Here is a 20,395-nt window from a genome sequence, read left to right as displayed (position 1 = left end):
CCTTCCCACTTCTGTCGTAATGTCTCTCGCGTCCCACACGCCTTTTCCCGGAATTACCACCTAAAGAGCGCCATGAATTTTCATTTGGGGGATTGAAACTCTCTTTTTTCTAATGTTTATTTATAAAGTGATACAAATGCTTCGGGTGAAGGTGATGAGTAAATAGCTGGGAGGATACGTCAAAATTCAGAGACGCAGCTAACATCAGGACTTATAGAAACAAATGGACACTGACATTTTTTTTATAAATAAGTACAGTAATTGTTGCTAATAAATTAGCAATTTGCTTCCGAATGGCTTCTTTTTTTTACAATTCTTATTTCACTATTCTCTTCTTCTATTTTTTCATGTTATGGTATTGTCAGCAATTTAAATGTCATTAAAATTTTAGGTATTATTTCGTTCTGTCAAATGATTCTACATTCTGATCCTCTCAAGACTCGAATTCGTTTTCAGCCCGGGTTTAATCAAGGTTTAATCAGTGTATAGCCGGAGTTTAATCAGGGTTTATCCAGGATTTAGCCAGAGTTGAACACAGGGCTGTCAGAAGTTGGTTGGAATCAAGAATCGATATCAATAAGTATTCAGTATAATAGACTAGGACCTGAGTTTAATTAACGAGAATTCCCTATAATTTTAATAGGGTGAATCGTCCAGTGTTCGAAGGAATAAGGTCAGTTATTTTTGACGTAGATTTAAAAATATAACCAAATCGAAAATTGATTTAAAAATAATTATAACTCCTCTGTACATCTCCATAGATAATAGAAAAAAATATTATGGATATTAATTGATGATACAATTAATGATATGAATACAAAAAGCTGAAAATGTGTGAAAACCCAGTAATCGAAATGCGTATTCTGTAATGGGAATATGCGGAAAACTGTTTTTTCCGCTGGTAATAAGGTAACTTAGAAATTTTCAATCATCACAATATCATTTGGAAATGTCATAATTTTATTTTTCATGTATAATGCGAGGCATCTCTACCTTCTACTAATTTATTTTATAGAAAAAGTACCAATTAGTTCGATTACCGGTCTGGTTCGAACACTGGTTGGAATTTCTCGACAATTTTGGCTGATTCCATTGAAAAATCCTGTAGCTCATCTATAACTTTTTTCATTGAAAATGTTCCATGGAAAGTATTTTATAGAAAAAATCAATAGAATTCCATATTTCTATGCAACTTATTCTATTAACATAGTTTCTATAGAAATTCGGCGGCTCAAATTTTCCAAGATTTTATGCCTGATTTTTTCATGAAAAACAAAAAAAATAGAGTGAAATGTACTCAGACACTTCACATCAAGAAACTCCTATAGAAAATCTCCCAAGAGAAACATTTGTAAAAAGATGAAATTCTACTGATTTTTTCTCTAGAATGATTTCTATTGAATAATTTTTATTTACAAAGCGCGCAGTAAAACTGCAGAAATGTGCAATAAAATCCGCCAAATCTAAAAGAATTTTCAATAGACGTTCAGTAGCAATCCAATAGCAGGCGAATAATAGTACGTTATGTCATCAGGAATAAACATGTACTCATGTAATTATAATCCTCGCCTTCCACGGACGAAAAAATTAAATAGAAAAACTTATCGAATTAGTTAGAAAATTCTATTGAATTTCTATTGAACTGTGCTATTAGTTTTTGGCCGATTCTATTAAAATGTTCAATAAAAAAAGTCAATAGAATTCAATTTTTTTGTATAACTTATTCTATTGAGATATTTTTTATAGAATTTCCTCGGCTCAAATTTTCTAAGTTTTTTCGTTTGATTTTCTTTTTTTTATTGATGTTTGATTTTCTTGATAAGAAGAAAAGAAAAATGGAATGAAAAAAACTTAGAAAATTTGAGTCGAGCAAATTCTATAAAAAATATATGAAAAGAATTAGTTATATAGAAAAATCGAATACTGTTGACTTTTTCTATTGAATTTTTTCTATTGAACATGTCAAGAGAATCAGCCAAAAACTAATAGAAAGTTTAATAGAAATATAATAGAATTTTCTAACGAATTCGATAGGTTTTTCTATTAAATTTTTTCGTACGTGTCGGCTCGGATTATGAAGTCGCATTCGTCAGATAATACTTTTATTGCCGTGTGACATACAATATTTTATGTCATTGGGCCCGAAAAGCGCGATCGAACTGAGCAAAGCGACATAAAAGTGTATATTAATATCGAGGTCACGAAGGCCTTTTAGTGGTGTGACAGTGGAAAATATTCAGTTTTAAGGGGTAACAGAAGGCCATCGTTTCCTCGAAATTTTCAAACAGATTTCCTGATCAAAACTATTAATATTTTTCGAGTCCAAAACCCATTGATCTTCATCATCACCTCCTGGAGATTCACGTATGAAAAAATTTAATAGAGAACCTTAGCGAATTCGCTAGAAAATTCTATTGAAATCTCGAGAAAGTCTGTGGGCATTCTATTAAAATTCTAGGGAATTCTCCTTAAAATTCGATCCGTTTTTTGCGTAGATTCTATGAGATATTTGACAGGAAACAGTCAATAGATTTCGATTTTTCTGTTTGAATTTTTCTCTTGAGATTTTCAACTTCCCGATCCTAAGGGAGGAAGTCATTGTAATTACCCCGAAAATAAAAACTGGAATTTCCATGATTTGTCGACGATTCATAATCCCTAGAATCATCCGGATATGTTTTTGCACTGATAGAACGGATTAGTTATTGTTAACGAATGGATTTTGGTTGGAGGTTAGGGTCTATTCGGTCCCACCAAATGTTCATTCGTTAATAGTTAACGAATGTATATTTGAGGAGCCTTGTTTGACTTGACTTTCGCTATTCAAGTGAACCATTCGTTAACTATTAACGAATATTCATTTGGTCATATTCAACTCTACCATTCGTTAACAGTTAACGAATCTCGTTTGGAATAAATGAATTATTCTATCTCTATGAAAACATGATGTATGCGTGTGTGAATGTGGTCAAAATGTTGTCCAAAGTACCATTTGTTGTTGTTGAGTACCATTTAAAAAATCATGAAATTTCAGGTTTCACCAAAAATTTAGTAAAATTCCAGAATTTTAAGCAGCATAAAGACGAGAATTCCTTAATTTATTTCAATTTTCAGTGTAATCTGAAATTTCATGATTTTTTTCCCCCCTAAATCGCATTCAGTGTCACTGTCCCGAAAAGTCAAGAATATATTTACCGAAATTTTCTGGTTTTCTATTCATTTTCAGGGAAAAATGGAACTGAAATTGACAGTTTCCTTTAATTTTTCCAGAAAATTCTGAATTTTCAATGACGAAATTTCTTGAAATTTCAGTGGTAATTAAATTCGATAAAAATTTCCAAAAAGTGTGCCGGAAAATTCAGACAAAAATTGTTAACAGTGCAGCGCAAACAGCAATTCAAATTTTAACGAGAATTCCCTAGAATTTTAATAGAATCCCAATAGAATTCCAATCGAATTTTCCAGCGAATTCGCCAAGTTTTTCTATTAAATTAAATCATACGTATTAATGTGCTTCGATTTGTAAAAATATAGATAACTTTCGGCAGGAAATGTAGTCAAAATTTTTGAAAATTAGCAGCACTCTGTTACTCCTTGAAGAAAAAATCATTTACAATGTAGGAGAGCTGTGGCTTGCACATTGAATTTTTCATTTTCGCCGAGTGAAAGTACAGGTTTATCATTCCGGTACCATCGATTTTAGTATCTGTAGATCTACGGGGATTTATGTATATACCGATTCGCTCGAGAGTACATAACATTTTTTATTTTTCGCTCTGTGTTATGCAATGAGTTCGGGTAATTTCAGATTCAGGGGATTCAATTGGGGTAATTAGGAAATTATTGACTGCTTGGATATTTTCGGTTTGACTCTGAAACAACGAACTTCGTCACGATTTAAACGATGAAGCTAACATCACGCACGAAAGAAAAATCGTAGAATGATCTAGCCGATTCTATAGAAAAGTCATCTTTCTATACAAATTTTTCTATTGAGATATTTTCTATGAAAATTCTTCTACATTATTTCTCCACTATATTATTCTTCTCTTTTCCTTAGCAAAATAATCATTTCTATAGAAAATATCTCAACAAAATAAGTTGGATTGAAAAATTCTATCGAATATTGAAAAAATTTCCATTGATTATTTTTCTAACCCAAATATCGGGCAATATAATTAGCCCATTCGACATCACGTGGTACAAGCTACAGAGTTTTCAACTGATATTTTTTTCATAATTTTCTCTGGTAGTTGCTATATAAAAAACAAAACATCATGCAGTCGAATTAACCCCTCGTCAAACTGACAGATTGAATTCAATTGTCGTTGTGTTAATTATACAATTTTCGTTTCTCAATTGTGAATTTCGTCTCATGGTCCAATGATATCGCCCGACATTTGGATTCGAAAAATAATTCCCCGAATACCACACGAGCTTCAAAATTAATCGGGCATTTTCCTCAAGGTTCCCTGCATACAAACGAAGTCGTCAAGTTTTTCAGAAAAAATCACTCGTGCTTTCCCACTCGTGATTTTTTAACCTGAAAAACTTGACTCCTTCGTTTGTTTGCAACGAACCTATCGGAAAATATCCGATAATTTTGAAGCTCTTGTGGTATTACAAGTGATTCTATTGAAGAATTCTGCAGCTTTACAGGTGTTTTTTAAATTGCAAGTTTCCAATAAAAACAGTTTATAGAAACAATCAGTAGAATTTCATCGTTATATACAAATTTTTCTATTGAAACCTTTTCTATAGGAATTCCGTGACATGAAGTATCCAACTTTTTTCTACTCCATCTTTTTCTCTTTTCATTAGAAAAAAAAAATCAAACAAAAAAACTAAGGAAATTTGAGCTGAAGAATTTTTATAGAAAAAGTCTCAATAGAATAAATTGTATAGATATATCAAATTCCATTGATTCTTCCTATGGAATATTTACCATTGAACATTTTTATTAAAAAACGCGCAGATAAGCTGCAGAATTTTTCGATAAAATCTGCGAAAAAATAATAGAAAGTTCAATAGAAGTCCACCAGAATTTTCTAGCGAATTTGCTTGGATTTTCTATGAAAATTTTCTGTACGTGCTGAATGATTTTAGGAATAATGACAATAGCGCTGCTTCCACACCCCGGCACAGAGAAAAACAATTTTTATCTGTGGGTGATTCATTGGTAGATTAAGAATTTGTCATTTGGAATAACATGTGTTGAGGTCAGGCGCTGGGGATACATTTCGTCGGCGGGTTTTTTTACATAATTTCATGCGTAAAGTTTTTTCCAGATTATAAGAACAGTTAGTTTTACATGATTAATATATTTCAATCCCTGAAATCTCGAGAGAAATCTGAGAAACTTGATAGAATCCTAGAAGTACTCTAAAATTTTTACGAACTCTTCCGCAATATCTTTTCGCATTCGTCAGAATATTTTGATAGGGTTAGAATCGCCAGGAAATTTTAATGAGGGCATACGTGTCGAGAAAAAGTGTCAGTCGATGTCTCAATTTAAAAAAAATTATATTATTATCATAGTCATACATCTGGATTTTTTGTCTGTCTGATTTTTCCTATTCATTTACTATTTATGTCAAGGATAGTCATAAATTGTCAGTCAATTTTTTAAATTCTTTTTTCATATATTGCGATAGATTGAGTTTTTCAAATTTTTTAGAATTATTTCCGATCGTTTGAATTCTCAATGCAATGGCTTGAAATCGTGCGAGATCGAATGAAACCCTCTATTTGGAATTTCTCTATTCATTTAAACAATTTTTTATTGAAAATTGGTAAAATCGTGTCTTCATTCCAATGAAAATGTTTTGATTACATAGAATGATTAATTCATTCATAACTAAAAGTCTTTATGTTGATTACGGAAACATTTATTTAGTATTAAATAAAAAAAAATTTATTTCGATTAAAACAAGTGGGAAATTGCTTTCGTCACAGCATGGTCAATATATTTTTACTAATAAATTATCAATTTGCTTCTGAATGGAATTTATATGACGATGTATTTCAAATTTGATTCAATGATTCATTGAATCCAACATTGTCCCAACGTTGGCGGCCAATATTGCCTCAACGTTTCCTCAACGTTGGTAAACAACACTACCTCAAAGTTGGCAGCCAACATTACCCCAACATTGCCTCAATGTTGGTAGTCGACAGTACCCCAACATTACCCCGACATTGCTAGTCAACATTGCCTCAATGTTGGTAGTCGACAGTACCCCAACATTACCCCGACATTGCTAGTCAACATTGCCTCAATGTTGGTAGTCGACAGTACCCCAACATTACCCCGACATTGCTAGTCAACATTGCATCAATGTTGGTAGTCGACAGTACCCCAACATTACCCCGACATTGCTAGTCAACATTGCCTCAATGTTGGTAGTCGACAGTACCCCAACATTACCCCGACATTGCTAGTCAACATTGCATCAATGTTGGTAGTCGACAGTACCCCAACATTACCCCGACATTGCTAGTCAACATTGCCTCAATGTTGGTAGTCGACAGTACCCCAACATTACCCCGACATTGCTAGTCAACATTGCATCAATGTTGGTAGTCGACAGTACCCCAACATTACCCCGACATTGCTAGTCAACATTGCCTCAATGTTGGTAGTCGACAGTACCCCAACATTACCCCGACATTGCTAGTCAACATTGCATCAATGTTGGTAGTCGACAGTACCCCAACATTACCCCGACATTGCTAGTCAACATTGCCTCAATGTTGGTAGTCGACAGTACCCCAACATTACCCCGACATTGCTAGTCAACATTGCCTCAACGTTGGCGGTAAACATTGTTCCAACGTTGGCAGCCAACATTACCCCTACATTGGTCACCAACTTTGTCCCAACGTTAAAATTTTTAACCTTTCCCTGAATATTGGTTTCAAAATAAATTTTTTCAACAACATATTCGAACTTCTGACGCCAAAATTGGTGATCCCGATACAAAAAATAGCAAACTTCGAATTTCACAAATACAATGCTTCCATTCAGAAGCAAAAACTATTGATTATTAGCTATAAATAAGACCCAATTCATTTGAATACACCCATTAACTCAATTCAAATAAACCACTTCTCTGAAGTTGCTAAAAAAATTCAGGACGCTGTTAATCATTTCCATTCCAATTTGTTCAGATGGTTTATCGCGGCCACTTGCAGACCGACGACCCCCGAGATGCGCCAAAATTAGTGCGAATGACGCCACTCCGTTCCAGCGGCAGAGGGGACGTCCCTTCAAAGGGTTGGAGGCCACCTCCGACCCATCAAGCCCCGAATAAACTGTCCTTAGGTCCTCCAAAGCTCCGAAACATCAGTGAGATTCGTTCGAGTGTCGTCACAAGACCGCTCAACGCAGGCCTGACGAGCAAAAAAATCGATCAACCGGAGAGGATCGAGAAGAAAGTGATATCGAGCTACAGGCCTCCGATGAACTCGATGCTAGCGAATCTCAGGGACCTGGAGCGCCTCCGAAGCAAGCCCTCCGCCAAGTCGCATTACGAGAGTATTAAATATCACGATGAGAGGGCAACGAGTGCATTATCATCGCGACTTCTCCCAACAAGTGGTTATGAAACTAAGAAATTGAGACCTTTGGAGCCCGTGGGACTGCAAACGCCTCCTAGAAGACACAGGCTGAGTCAACTCGGTCGTATTACACCTCCGAAGGCGTTTGATGATGACAAAAGAGGTGGGGATCTTCTTTCTCCTAAACCCGATATTCTTGAAGGCCTTCTGCAAGAGTCTGACCGACAATTGAAACAATTGCGAGATGATTTTGACGGGGGAATGGCCAAGTATTGTGACAGCGAGTCGGAGAGTGAGTCCACGGATAATCGGAAAGGTCAGTTTATTCAATATACTGGGTGTGGATTAAATTTGGTGTACAATCTTTATCAACGTGCCAAGATTACTTCGACATGAATGCACGTATGGAAAAGTTTAATGGATTTTTTTCATTTCTATTCGAGTTCTTATGGGAATTCTATTGAAAAATTTTATTTTTTTGCGTCAATTCTATTGAACTTTATACAACTCCCCCTGCGTTTTAAATAGATATTTGTTTATTGAGGAAAGTCTATAGACATTGTTTTTTTTTTATATGACTTATTTCAATTTTCATTTTTCTATAGAAATTTTTGAGCATGATTCTTCTTTTTTTTGTTCTAGTTTTGTTATGAGGAACGAATTGGGATTCGAGGGAAAAAACTTGGAAATTTACGCTCAAGAATTTCTATAGAAAAATCTGAATCTACAGACTTGCATAATCTTCTGTAGAATTGGCGCAGAAAACAAATGGAATTCTAATAGAACTTCATGAGAATTCTTATAAAGTTCGAGTAGAAATTGATTATGAAATCTTTCTGTTATTGCATACACAGGTTTAGAAACTGTTTTATAGAGAAAATCAGTAGAATTTCATCTTTCCATGCAACTTTTTCTATTACGAAATTTTCTATAGGAATTCCATAATAAATATGAATTTACCAAGTTTTTCCACTGTTTTACTTGATTCTTCATCAAGAAAATAAAAAAAGAATGTAGAAAATTTCCGCCGGAGAGTTCTGTGGAATATATCTCAATCGAATAAGTTGTATAAAAAATCGAATTCTATCGATTATGTTCAATAGAATATTTTTCATTGAACAGGTATGTTCAAAAAAAAACGCGTGACCAAATGCGTAACGTGACCAAAAGCTCTATTTCTCGGGGTGAAATATAATCAACAAAAGCAATCGAATACACAGAGAAAAATCTGAAGTTCGATTTACAATAAGAAAATAGTTGAGGCATTTTGGTGAACGATACGATTTTTTTTTGTATGCGGCACATAACATTATAGTAACTTCACAAGCGTAATTTTTGCAAATCAAAATGCAAATCAAATCTATCGTGAGGAGAACTATAAAATAGTTGCAATGACTACATTCCATTGTAGTAATTATCTCCGGCCATAGTTACCGTATAACCCATGAAAAATTGTTGAGAACTTTTTGACTATAATTCAATGGTGATGGAATATAGTCAGAAGAATTATATTTTTCTCAGTGTAGAAGTACTAATCAATAAAAAAAAATCAAAATTTTTTTGACGGTTTTACGTAAAAATTCTCAAGTTGAAATTCTCCATTTCAATTAATCAAACGTATCGCAATAAAAAATTGCGGTCATAAAAAAATTCCAGCGATGTCAGAAATATTGCGTTTATCCCCCGAAACCCCTTTACCTCCAACAAATTTAAATTGATTAAGATGCATTTCTGAGCACCCTTGAGTTACCCTCACCCTTATTGTCCTTCAGATTCAAATATTGATCCAGCCCCCCTCCCCTATGTCTCCAGATAAAACTGAATCAAAAGTAGCAATCACTTGATAGAAAAATTTAAAAAAGTTTGAGTGTTTGCAGTTGCACGCAAAAATCCTCAAGTTGAAATTCTCTGTTTCAGTTAATAGTATCATAATAGAAACGTATCGTGTAACAGGAAATCATAAGGAATTATTATTATCAAGATATATTAAAAAATTATAATATATATAAGAATATATAACGAATTAGTATATTTCGATACGAGTGCGTAATAGTATATTGTGTTACTAGTGCGTAAAGTTCCACTTTTTCGCACGCATGTGTCGCACATCGGTTTTTCATGATAACCTGCTGAGTTCACTGTTCGGAACTATAGTGGGGGTGAAGTGGTTGTTTCTTGTGAACTTTACGCATGCAGTGCGGAAAAATACCTCTTTACGTACACTAAACCGTTTCAAAAAGTGCATTTTTTGGACAGGTATTAATCACAAAAATTATCTTGAGAATTTATTATCATTACTAGGAAACAAATAGAAGTCTAATAGAACTTCAAGAAAATTTTCTATAGAAGTCGAATAGAAATTGATTATGAAATATTTTGATTATTGAATTCAGAGCTTTATTCTACGTTTCTTTTTATAGAAAACGGCTCATTGAAACTATTTCATTCACCCTTTTTTCCTCCTCATCCTGCTCTTTCACTTTTTCACTGTTATACTTTTCCTATTTCAGCTTGTTTTCCTTCATTATGAGCCCTCGGGATGAATTCTTTTTCATTCATGAATATTTTTACTTCATGATGTATACCTCATATAACTGCTTCATAGTTTTGTACTGTTTTCCGATGTAACTGACATTTTTCTCAAGTCGCATTATTTCGCTTTATTGTGTTTCAATGTGTCTTCTTATACTTTTAGTAATTCTATGCTTATATCTTTTTTTGGGGTTTCTGTTTGCTACTTGATGAGTTATTTCATGTTTACTTTGCACAACATAATGTACAGCTGATAAACCTCAATCAATCAATCAATCAATCAAAGAGAAAATCAGTAGAAATTCATCTTTCCGTGGGAAGTGTGCGTTCGGTGAGTGCTACCACCCAGGGAAGGGTACTTCCACAATCCACACTGATAGAATGATGCATTTATTTTAAACGAGATTCGTTAACTATTAATGAATGGTAGAGTTGAATATGACCAAATGAATATTCGTTAACTATTAAGGAATGAACATTTGGTGCGACCGAATAGACCCTAACCTCCAACCAAAATCCATTCGTTAACAATAACTAATCCGTTCTATCAGTGCAATGGTCAAATAACTTTTCCCTACTGCTCTTCACTTTTCCTCGTCCGGGGATTGGTATCAGCCCTTCCCCAAACTCGTAAAAGTGAAAATCACTACGGAAAAATATCGTTCACGACTAGTGCCATGGGGTTCTTTTACTCGCGTGGTTGGCCAGTCCTCGCCTACGGCTCCGACGCCAACTCCACGGGAGTATAAAAAACCTCACGGCACTCGTCCGGAAATATACTATTTCATCACGCTGTGACGAAAAGTGAACTTTTCGGCACGCTCCGCGTGCCTAAAAGTCCAATTTCCGCCACATTGTGATGAAAAATATTGTTCGTAACTCGTGAAAAAAAGTTTTTTAGCTCGCCTTCGGCTCATGATATAAACCTCCCACTCGCCAAAAAACACTTTTTTGCACTCGTTACGAAATATACTATTTCTCACGAGTTTCGAACCCTATTTTTCATCACAAAATAGGGAAAGTGCCTGGCTGAAGGCCCTCGGGCGATGGCCGCATTGGCAAGTTAACCCTTGCAACGAAAAAACCGGTGAAATTTTTAGGGAAAGTGCGCAAAATTCCACTTCACGCACAATCGATGAAAATTGTATTAAAAAATTATTATAATCCTAGTAAAAATTCCAGCGATCCCAGAAATATTGCATACATCCCCTCAACTCCCCATTTCCCTCCAACAAATTCAAATTGAGTAAGATGTAAATTGAATCCATCGGAAAAATAACCGTCGATTTCTGAGCACCCTCGAGTCACCCTCGTCCTTGTTGCCCTTCGCATTCAAATATTGATCCAGCCTACTCCTCCGCCTATTGCTCTAGGTGAAACACAATCAAAACTTGCAATCGAATAAAAGCAATCACTTGAAAAAAATGTTTCTGAGGAGTGTGCGCAAAAATTTTTCTTTACGCACAAGTGATGAAATAGTACATTTCGACACTAGGCCGTGAGCAACTTTCCTGGCGAATATGAGGTTACAGGACAAGCTGAAAGCGAGTTCTGTAATCATATGAGGTAGAAAAGTAGTTCCCACGGCCGTGTGTCGAACAATATTTTTTGTCATCAGGCCCGAAAACCGCGGGCCTAGTGACGAAAATTACATTAAAAAATTATTATTATTATTAGAAAACAAATGGAATTCTAATATTATAGAACTTCAAGAGAATCCGTACAGAGGTCCAATAAAAATTGATTATGAAATATTTTTATTATCGGAATCGCAGCTTTATTCTGCAGTTCGTTTTATAGAAAATGTCTGATTGAAACTATTCCATAGAGAAAATCAGTACGCGGAGAGAATTATAGTATATTTCGAGGCGAGTGCCATGGGGTTTTTTACGGGGAGTTGGCGCCCGAATCGAAAGCGAGGACTGGCCAACCACGCGGATAAAAAAAAACCTATGTCACTAGTCGTGAACGATATTTCTCCGTAGTGATTTTCGCTTTTACGAGTTTGGGGAAGAATCAATACCAATACCCGGACGAGGAAAAGTGAAAGTCAGCAAGGAAAAGTAGTAAACATTACCATGGCGATAGGAGAGATTACTATGATAACAGTAAAAGGGTTTTCAACTGTCCCTACATAGTAATCCTTACTATGTCCCACGGTCATGCTCACCATGGGACTACTTACCGACATGGTAAGTATTACCGTATGGTCCATGGTAATACTTGCTACGTTACATGGTAATGCTTACTATGGTCCATAGTCATGCTTACTATGTCCCGTGGTAATGCTTACTATATTTCATAATAATGCCTACCATGTTCATAGAAATGGTTATCATGTGAATGGAAAATGATCCAATGAACATAGAAACTATCTCTGAATTAAACGGTTGAAATTTGTGATTGCCTCTTAAAGTGTTCATAAACTCAAGACGTTTGAGGCTTAAACTCTTTAAAAAAAATGAACAAATGGAACTTTCTGTTTGAGATTTTCCTATTAAATTCTACAATATTTTCGTTTGAAATTTATATCTTTATATAAATAAAAAAACTTCAATTAAGGTAAATGTACCTATGCCCGTCTTTGTCCCTACGCTCGTTCAGATCCTGCCAGCTATGACATTTCAATCATTTTGATAGTCCCAAGAGTCTATTAAGAGTGAAGTACGATTGGAGTTATTATTTTAGTCAATAAGAAAAGTTATAGACACCAATGTAGAGTGATTTATTGAATAATAAGAGAGAAAAATCACATTCACATCAACTCGTGCTACGACAGAGTTAATTCTTAAGCCACAAGTTAAGAAACTCATAATTTTGAAACGTTGATATCTCCGTTACAATAGTAAAATGGAATTAAAAATCCCTTGGCTAAGGTTTCGAATAGTTAAAAATTTAATAAAAATGCATAAATTATAGTAGTATCCGGATATTTCACTGAAATATTGCCAATTAAAAGAATAGGTACAATGAAAATGGCATTGATCCTACGCTCATTTTGCACCCAACTGTCAACTGGTAACGGACTAAACAGATGAAAAAATCATTTAAAAGGTTGGACTGTCCAATGGAAATATAATTTTGTGCATCGAAATATTTTTTAATGTTGTTTTATCACAAAATAGGATACTCACGATGTAATTAGTTTGGATATAACCTTTCCATATCACTCAAATCACGAGACGAGGATAGGGACATGTGTCAAACGAGCATAGGGACAAATAAACGAGCGTAGGGACATGGGACTTTTCACATTGATGGACGATTATTTATTAAAAAGTAGTAATTATCATAATTAATATGAATGAATTCCAATTCTGAAGGTTTTACCCTCTGATATGTAATTTAAATCAGCGCATCTTCACGCTCATTTGGATAGAAATATTGGACTAATGATGTTTTTACCTTAGCTAGACGAGCGTAGGGTCATTTACCTTATATGGAATAAATAATGCACTCATTAGAAGTAGATAATCAATTAGAAATGAATAAACAATTTATTTGATTTAAACAGAGAATTATTACACATGAATAAATTCTTTTCCTTCGCCATCTAAACAATGATTCCAAATTTCTACCTAATAAAGTCTTCACTTGTATGAAGAAAGCATTTGTTTACATTTATAAAATTATTCATTTGATATGAATAAAAATGCAGCTGCAAATTTAATTTACCTTTTAATGGGCTTTATTAGGACCTTTATTAGGTTCTTGCAACAAGAAAATTCTCGTCCTTGAATTAGTGATATTTCTGTACCTAACATTGATCTTCTCCTGTTTCATTCCTTGATAGCATTTAATTATTTAGAACAATTTCATCATGTGTTATAGGACATTTTACGAGACATAGGGAGCTTAACTATGTGAACATAGTAAGATTTACTATGTCCACATAGTTAAGCTTATTATGTTTACATAGCAAGCGTTACTATGTAACATAGTAACGCTTCATTCCTTGATGGCATTTAATTATTTAGAACAATTTCATGATGTGTTATAGGGCATTTTACGAGACATAGGGAGCTTAACTATGTGAACATAGTAAGATTTACTATGTCCACATAGTTAAGCTAATTATGTTTACATAGCAAGCGTTACTATGTAACAGTAACGCTTGCTATGTTACATAGTAAGCTTTACTATGTTAACATAATAATAAGGGATTAATAAGGGCATAATAAGGGATTTTTAATTCCATAGTTTTACTATGTTAACATAGTAATGCTTACTATGTAACATAGTAAGCATTACTATAGTAATGCTCACTGTGTAACATAGTATGTAGCATAGTAGTTTATGTAGAGCTTACCATGGAACATAGTAGAGCTTACTATGCCCCATAGTAACCATAACGATGTTCCATGGTAGTCATTACCATGTCCATAGTAATACTTACAAAACTTTGATAACGTTTACTATGTACGGATCCCGGCATAGTAATCTTTACTATTTTATTTTCTCCATGCAGAAATTCATCGTTCCGTGGGAGCTGTGTCTTGGGCGAGTCTTACCCTTTCAATAGTCAAAGAATACCTTTTCCCACGAATTTCGAACCCTATTTTTCACCACACTGTACGTAAAACGTCGTTTTATGGATAATGTGAAGAAAAAATATTTTCATCACACTGTGCGAAAAAATAACTTTTTAGACAAGCTTCGCGTGCCTCAAACGTCCCTTTTCCACACATTGTGATGAAAAATATCGTTCGATACTCGTAGGAAAAGTGTTTTTTTGGCTCGTGGGATTATATCCCACGAAAAGTGTTAAAAGTGTGTAAAAGTGTTTTCTGGCGAATGTGGCTTTATAATCCTCGGATGACATAATCTACTATACCGGCGTTGTAACGAAAATAGCTATTCTATCGCAGAGTGTGGAAAGTAGGATTTTGCGCGCGCAGAGCGTGCGTAAAATTCCACTTCACGCACAATTGATGATAATTCTATTATGAAATTATTATTATAATAACACAAAATCCAACGATCCAAGAAATATCGCGTTCATCCCCTCGACTTCCCCTTTGCCTCCAACAAATTCCAAATGATTAAGATGTAAATTGAATCCATCGAAAAAATTACCGTCGCTTTCTGAGCACCCTCGAGTCACCCTCGCCCTTGTTGCCCTCCACATCCAAATATTGATCCAGCGTACCCCTCCCCCCTAATTCTCCCCTACCCAAATGCCGAGTACGCAATGCCGATTTCCGAATCAAGCCGAACACAGTGGGGTACACCAGTGGCATACGTAGAAAACCGCTATAGTCCCAGCTGTCTGCTCACTGGGCTGTGATCATCGGGTCACCATTCATCCTCTGACCTCAGAAAAAAAAAACCTCCATCTTACCATATTTTCACTCCATACGTGGAGTTACTGAGTCATTAATAGTCGGGACTTCCGGTTCTGTGCGGCCCTGGGTGTTGATTCCAGTGAGGATTATGATCATAAGAATTATATTCACTGAGTTAACGTGTTAAAAAAATGGTTGTGTGTGATGTTTGTGAAAATAAAGGTGAGAGAATTCATTCATTCATTAATTTTTTTCTCTGCGTTTTCAGATTCAGGAATTTCATTATTCATTAAAGAGAAAACATTTTACTGTCTTTTGTTTGTTGTTATGATCTACTGTTCTATTTATTCTGTTTCATATGTAATTAATATTGAAAAATAGACTGTTTCGAGGTTTTTATGGATTTAAAGGGAATAGGGAAATTAATTGTAAATTATTCGGCCATCGCAATAATTCAATGTTTAGTAATGCCGGGGAAATAGTCCAGTGGAATTATCGTTGAATATTATTACAGGCGCCGGTTTATCGCCGCAAAAACTGCATGCGCATGCCATTCCACGAACGAAACGAATGTAATCTAATGATATCGCTACAGTTGAACAAGTAATTCGCTGATTAGTAAAGAGAAATTGTCTGGAATCATGTAATTCTTTTATATTTTCCCCCATTTTTCGTTTTCATTTTTGGAGTATTTCGGAAGGGGAATTGTGTAAGACGAAATTTGTATACTGCGTTTTATCAAAACTGTTGCCACTAATTTCTCTTAATTGTCAGAAATACACGAAAAAAATTGTTTAGAACAATTTTAGTGCAATAAAGGTAACATTTCTCGGGATTTCGGTGAAAATTTAATATAACAACGGGAAACATTCATATGCTACTCAATACAATTTCCAGTGCCGGCACTGGCCGTCCCTTTGCGCCCTTTTTCCTGTGCTAGCACTGGAATTATTCTAGAAAATTTCTCTCCGCGTGCTGGCTTCACATGTCCCCCATCGATCTCGAAAACTACGGAATTTTCCTCGAAGAATGCACGTATGAAAAAATTCAATAGGAAAACTAGCCTTTTCTCTGAAAAATTCTATTGAAACTCTATAAGAATCCTCTTGGAATAATGTTAGAATTCCGTTAGAAAATTCTATTTATTTATTGCGCCAGTTCTGGAGACGATTGTCCAACTTTACTATATCATTTTGTTAAGTGATATTTGGTAGAAAAAAGTCAATAGATTTATATTCTTCTATAGAAATTCTTGAGCGTGAATTCTGTAATTTTTTCCGCTGCATTTTTATTTGTTTCTTATAACAAAATCCAAGAAAGAAACTTGGGAAATTCATGCAGAAGAATTCTCATGGAAAAAATCCCAAAAGAATATGTTACATAGAACAATGAACAGCTATAGACTTTTTTCTTAAAACAAATATCTATTTAAAACACACGGGAAAGCTGTATACTGTTTAATAGAATTGGGGCAAAAAACAAATGAATTTTTCAATACATTTTTTATAGAATTCCAATAGAAATGCCATAGAACTTTGTAGGAAAATGTAGCGAATTTGCTAGAAAATATTATTGGATTTCTATTGAAATTTCTATTAGTTGTTGGCCGATTTTATTGAAAAATTCCGCAGTTTATCGACACGCTTTCTTCAATAGAAAAATATTCTGTAGAAAAAAAAACAAAATAATGAGATATTTTCTATAGAAACTCCTCGGTTCAAATTTGCTAAGTTTCTCTTATTTAATTTTTTCAACGAAAAAAGAAAAATTGAGCGGAAAAAACTTGGAAAATTGCTGTTGAGGAATTTCTATAGAGTAACTATCAATAGAAAAAATTGTATAACAAGATTAAATTCTACTGTTTTTCTCTATCAAATAGTTTCTATTGTATATTTTCAACAAAAAATGCGCAGTAAAGCTGCCGGATTCTTCAATAGAAACTAATAGAATTTTCAATAGAAGTTCAATAGAAATCCAATAGAATTTTCTATCAATTCGCTAGGTTTTTCAAGACATTTGTGCGTGCGTTTTTTTTTCAATAAAAATGTTCAATGGAAAATATTCTACAGAAAAAATGAGTAGAGTTCTATACAAATCATTCTATTCAGATATTTTCTATAGAAACTCCGCTACTCAAATTTTCCAACCTTTTTTTGATTGATTATTGTAATGAAAAATGGAAAAAAATGGGGCGAAAACAACTTAGAAACTTCATGTAGAAGAATTCCTATTCAAAATGTCTCAATCGAAGAAAATGTATAGGAAAATGTAGTTTTGCTGTGTTTTTCTATAAAATACTTTCTATGGGACATTTTCCATTAAAAAACTTTCAGAAAAGGGGAATTTTTCACTAGAATCAGCCAAAAACTAACATAATCTCCAATACAGTAGCAAAGCGGTAAAACTGTTCAAGTCGACTCAGCCCTTAGCTGAGTTTCGAGGAATATCTCCTAATCTAAGGGAGATAACGAAACTTTCGTCATTTCCTTTTTTGTAGAGCAAGTTGAGGGCTACAAAAAAGGTCGTGACAAAAATGTTGCTATCTCCCTTAGATTTTGAGATACTAGAACAGGGCGCGCACTTTGCGCGCATTGTTTTCCATGGGTTCCAAAATAGTAAAACCTTACACTTATAAAAAGGATTAGTTATTGTTAACGAATGGATTTGGTTGGGGACGAGGGTCTATTTGATCTTACCAAATTTCATGCGTTAATAGTTAATAAATGCGCATTTGAGGAGCCTTGTTTGACTCGATTTTCACTTTTCAAGTGAACGATTCGTTAACTATTAACGAATATTCATTTGGTCATATTCAACTCTATCATTCGTTAATAGCTAACGAATCTCGTTCGGAATAAATGAATCAGTCTATCAGTGCACCGTTTCTCACTTTCAAACATTAAACATTCGTAACATCGAACGTGTAATGCAAACGATCAGTATCGACGATATATATTGGTAATTCGCTCGTTAAGCAAGGGCATTGACGTGTCACCAGAGCATTGCACCGTGAATCTTATCTTACATACTGGCACACAACAAGACTCTTCGTGGCTCACTCACCAACACGCATTGTTTTCCATCCATATTCTACGTTCCATTACCGGGATAGGAATAATCGGCTAACTGTATGCGTACACAATGGCTGAGGCCACTCGGTACGCATCGTTGAATCCAATTATTCCTGTAATTCTCGACTGTGCGTTCTTTCCTTCTATCGAAAAATCCACGTAATTTATTCATCATAAAAAATCAGCAGTCCCACCCCCTCGGGTGAACCCGTGCATTGACGTCATGCCTGTAATTGTTCGGAGATTTTGTTATTTTTTTATTTTCATGGAGATAGAATCTCAGTGGCACAGGGAGGCGTGTGTAGTTTTTACTCCTCGCCGGTTTAATCGCAGAATTAATGACTTCAAAGTCGGTTAGATGAGGGCTGAAGAACCGTAACGAGACTGACTACGTGCGAATACAGAGACAAAGAGAACCGCTATGTGACGATAGGCGGAATTACGTATGTGGAGTCGAGCAAGGTTTGATCACTTTTTTTTCTGAAGGATATTCAAGTGCTTTAGCCATTTTTTTTTAGTGAAATGCTACTTTCAATTTAATTTTTTTCAATTTTTTTTGCATTTTTTCTAATTCTGTAGTTGAACATCAGAGCTTTCATTTCCAGTCCCCTTTGACCTCAAGTTGCTGGACATTTTGCAATGGTTTTATTATTTAAACTTTGCAGGTCTGAATTTGAATCTCGATATTGAACCGTTGGAAAACATTTTAAAAATTTAAGAAAAAAATTAGGAAGTTTATTTTTGGAGGAAGATTGATGAAATAATTGACAAATAGCAATTTGTTAAAATTAAGAGCATTTTCTATAAATAATTAATAAACAATCAATTTTCCATCATAAACATCATAAACATCATTTCAAAATTGTTAAAAAACGATTGAAACAATCCTTAAGGATATCCACGTATCCTTTACATTTTAGCATAGACCACACAATAGATTGAATCATTTTCAATCATCAAATTTGTCAATTAAATTGCGTGAGGAGAATTTGAAAAAAATCCAGAATATTTAGCGTCATTCAAATTACATTTTGCATAGAATTATCATTTTTTAAACAGTAGCTGTTTTTAAATTAATAATGGAAACTGTTTAAACATTCGGAAACTTTTTTTTTGTAGGCATGACATCGACTTCTATAATTCTGAATATGAAAACATTTGTTACGATTCTGAACAAATGATTTTTTGGTGGAAAATTGATCGTTTATAAATTATTTAAAAGAAATGCTCGTATTTTTCAAAAATGGGGATTTTTCAATTATTTCATCAAATTTCTTCCAAAAGTGAACTTTCTATTTTTTATGCAGATTTTGAAAATGTTTTACTAACGGTTCAATATTGAGATTCAAATTCAGACATGCAAAGTTTAAACAATAAAATCATTGTAAAATATCTGGAAACTTAGGGTCAACTGGGGCTGAAATGAAAATTCTGATATTGGACTAAAAAGGTAGAAAAGCATTTCACTGGAGAAAAAGTAACCGTAGTACTTGGATATCGTTAAATGACTTATTTTCCGTCTTGTCGGGGCTCGGGAGGGGAGCATTCCGCTTCCCTTTCTGGAATTCCTTCGCTGCGTGCTTTGAATTCTTTATTTGCGGGGTCTGGAGTCGTTTTCCTTGAATGGAGTTCACTTTTTTATTCCAGAGAGAATTACTGAATTTCGAAATTGGGATCGTTGAGTTCAAGATGTTTGGGTTCATGGCTTTGTTGGGCGGTTCTATGATGATTCATGAATCTTAATGTGTATTTTTTTATGGAGAGGAGAATTTAGAAGAAAGCAACCCTGAATTGTGTACTGATCGAGTTCAATGCGCCTTTTTTGGCACTTGAATTAATAAAAAATAAAAAATTCTAATTGTATATTCTTAAATATACTATTAGACTGTTGCAAGATCGAAAGTAAAGAATACACTGTTATTACTCAATTGAGCGAACATAAAATAG

The 20,395-nt window shown here is 34.4% G+C and overlaps 1 protein-coding gene across 1 annotated transcript in view; it reads left to right on the top strand.

Moving 5' to 3' along the window:
* The window catches only part of LOC107037758, a 32,810-nt gene that overhangs the window by 286 nt on the left and 12,129 nt on the right, over window positions 1-20,395 (top strand). Inside the window, exon 2 of the mRNA XM_015256488.1 lies at window positions 7,171-7,876. Coding sequence (XP_015111974.1) covers window positions 7,171-7,876 — 706 coding nt within the window. The remainder of the gene's footprint in view (window positions 1-7,170; window positions 7,877-20,395) is intronic.

This window comes from Diachasma alloeum, unplaced genomic scaffold, assembly GCF_001412515.2.
Source record: "Diachasma alloeum isolate Michigan unplaced genomic scaffold, Dall2.0 Dall_scaffold_00269, whole genome shotgun sequence".
In the NCBI taxonomy this organism is placed as follows: Eukaryota; Metazoa; Arthropoda; class Insecta; order Hymenoptera; family Braconidae; genus Diachasma; species Diachasma alloeum.
Note: the sequence above shows the minus strand (reverse complement) of the source record. Positions and strands in the feature narration are given on the sequence as shown.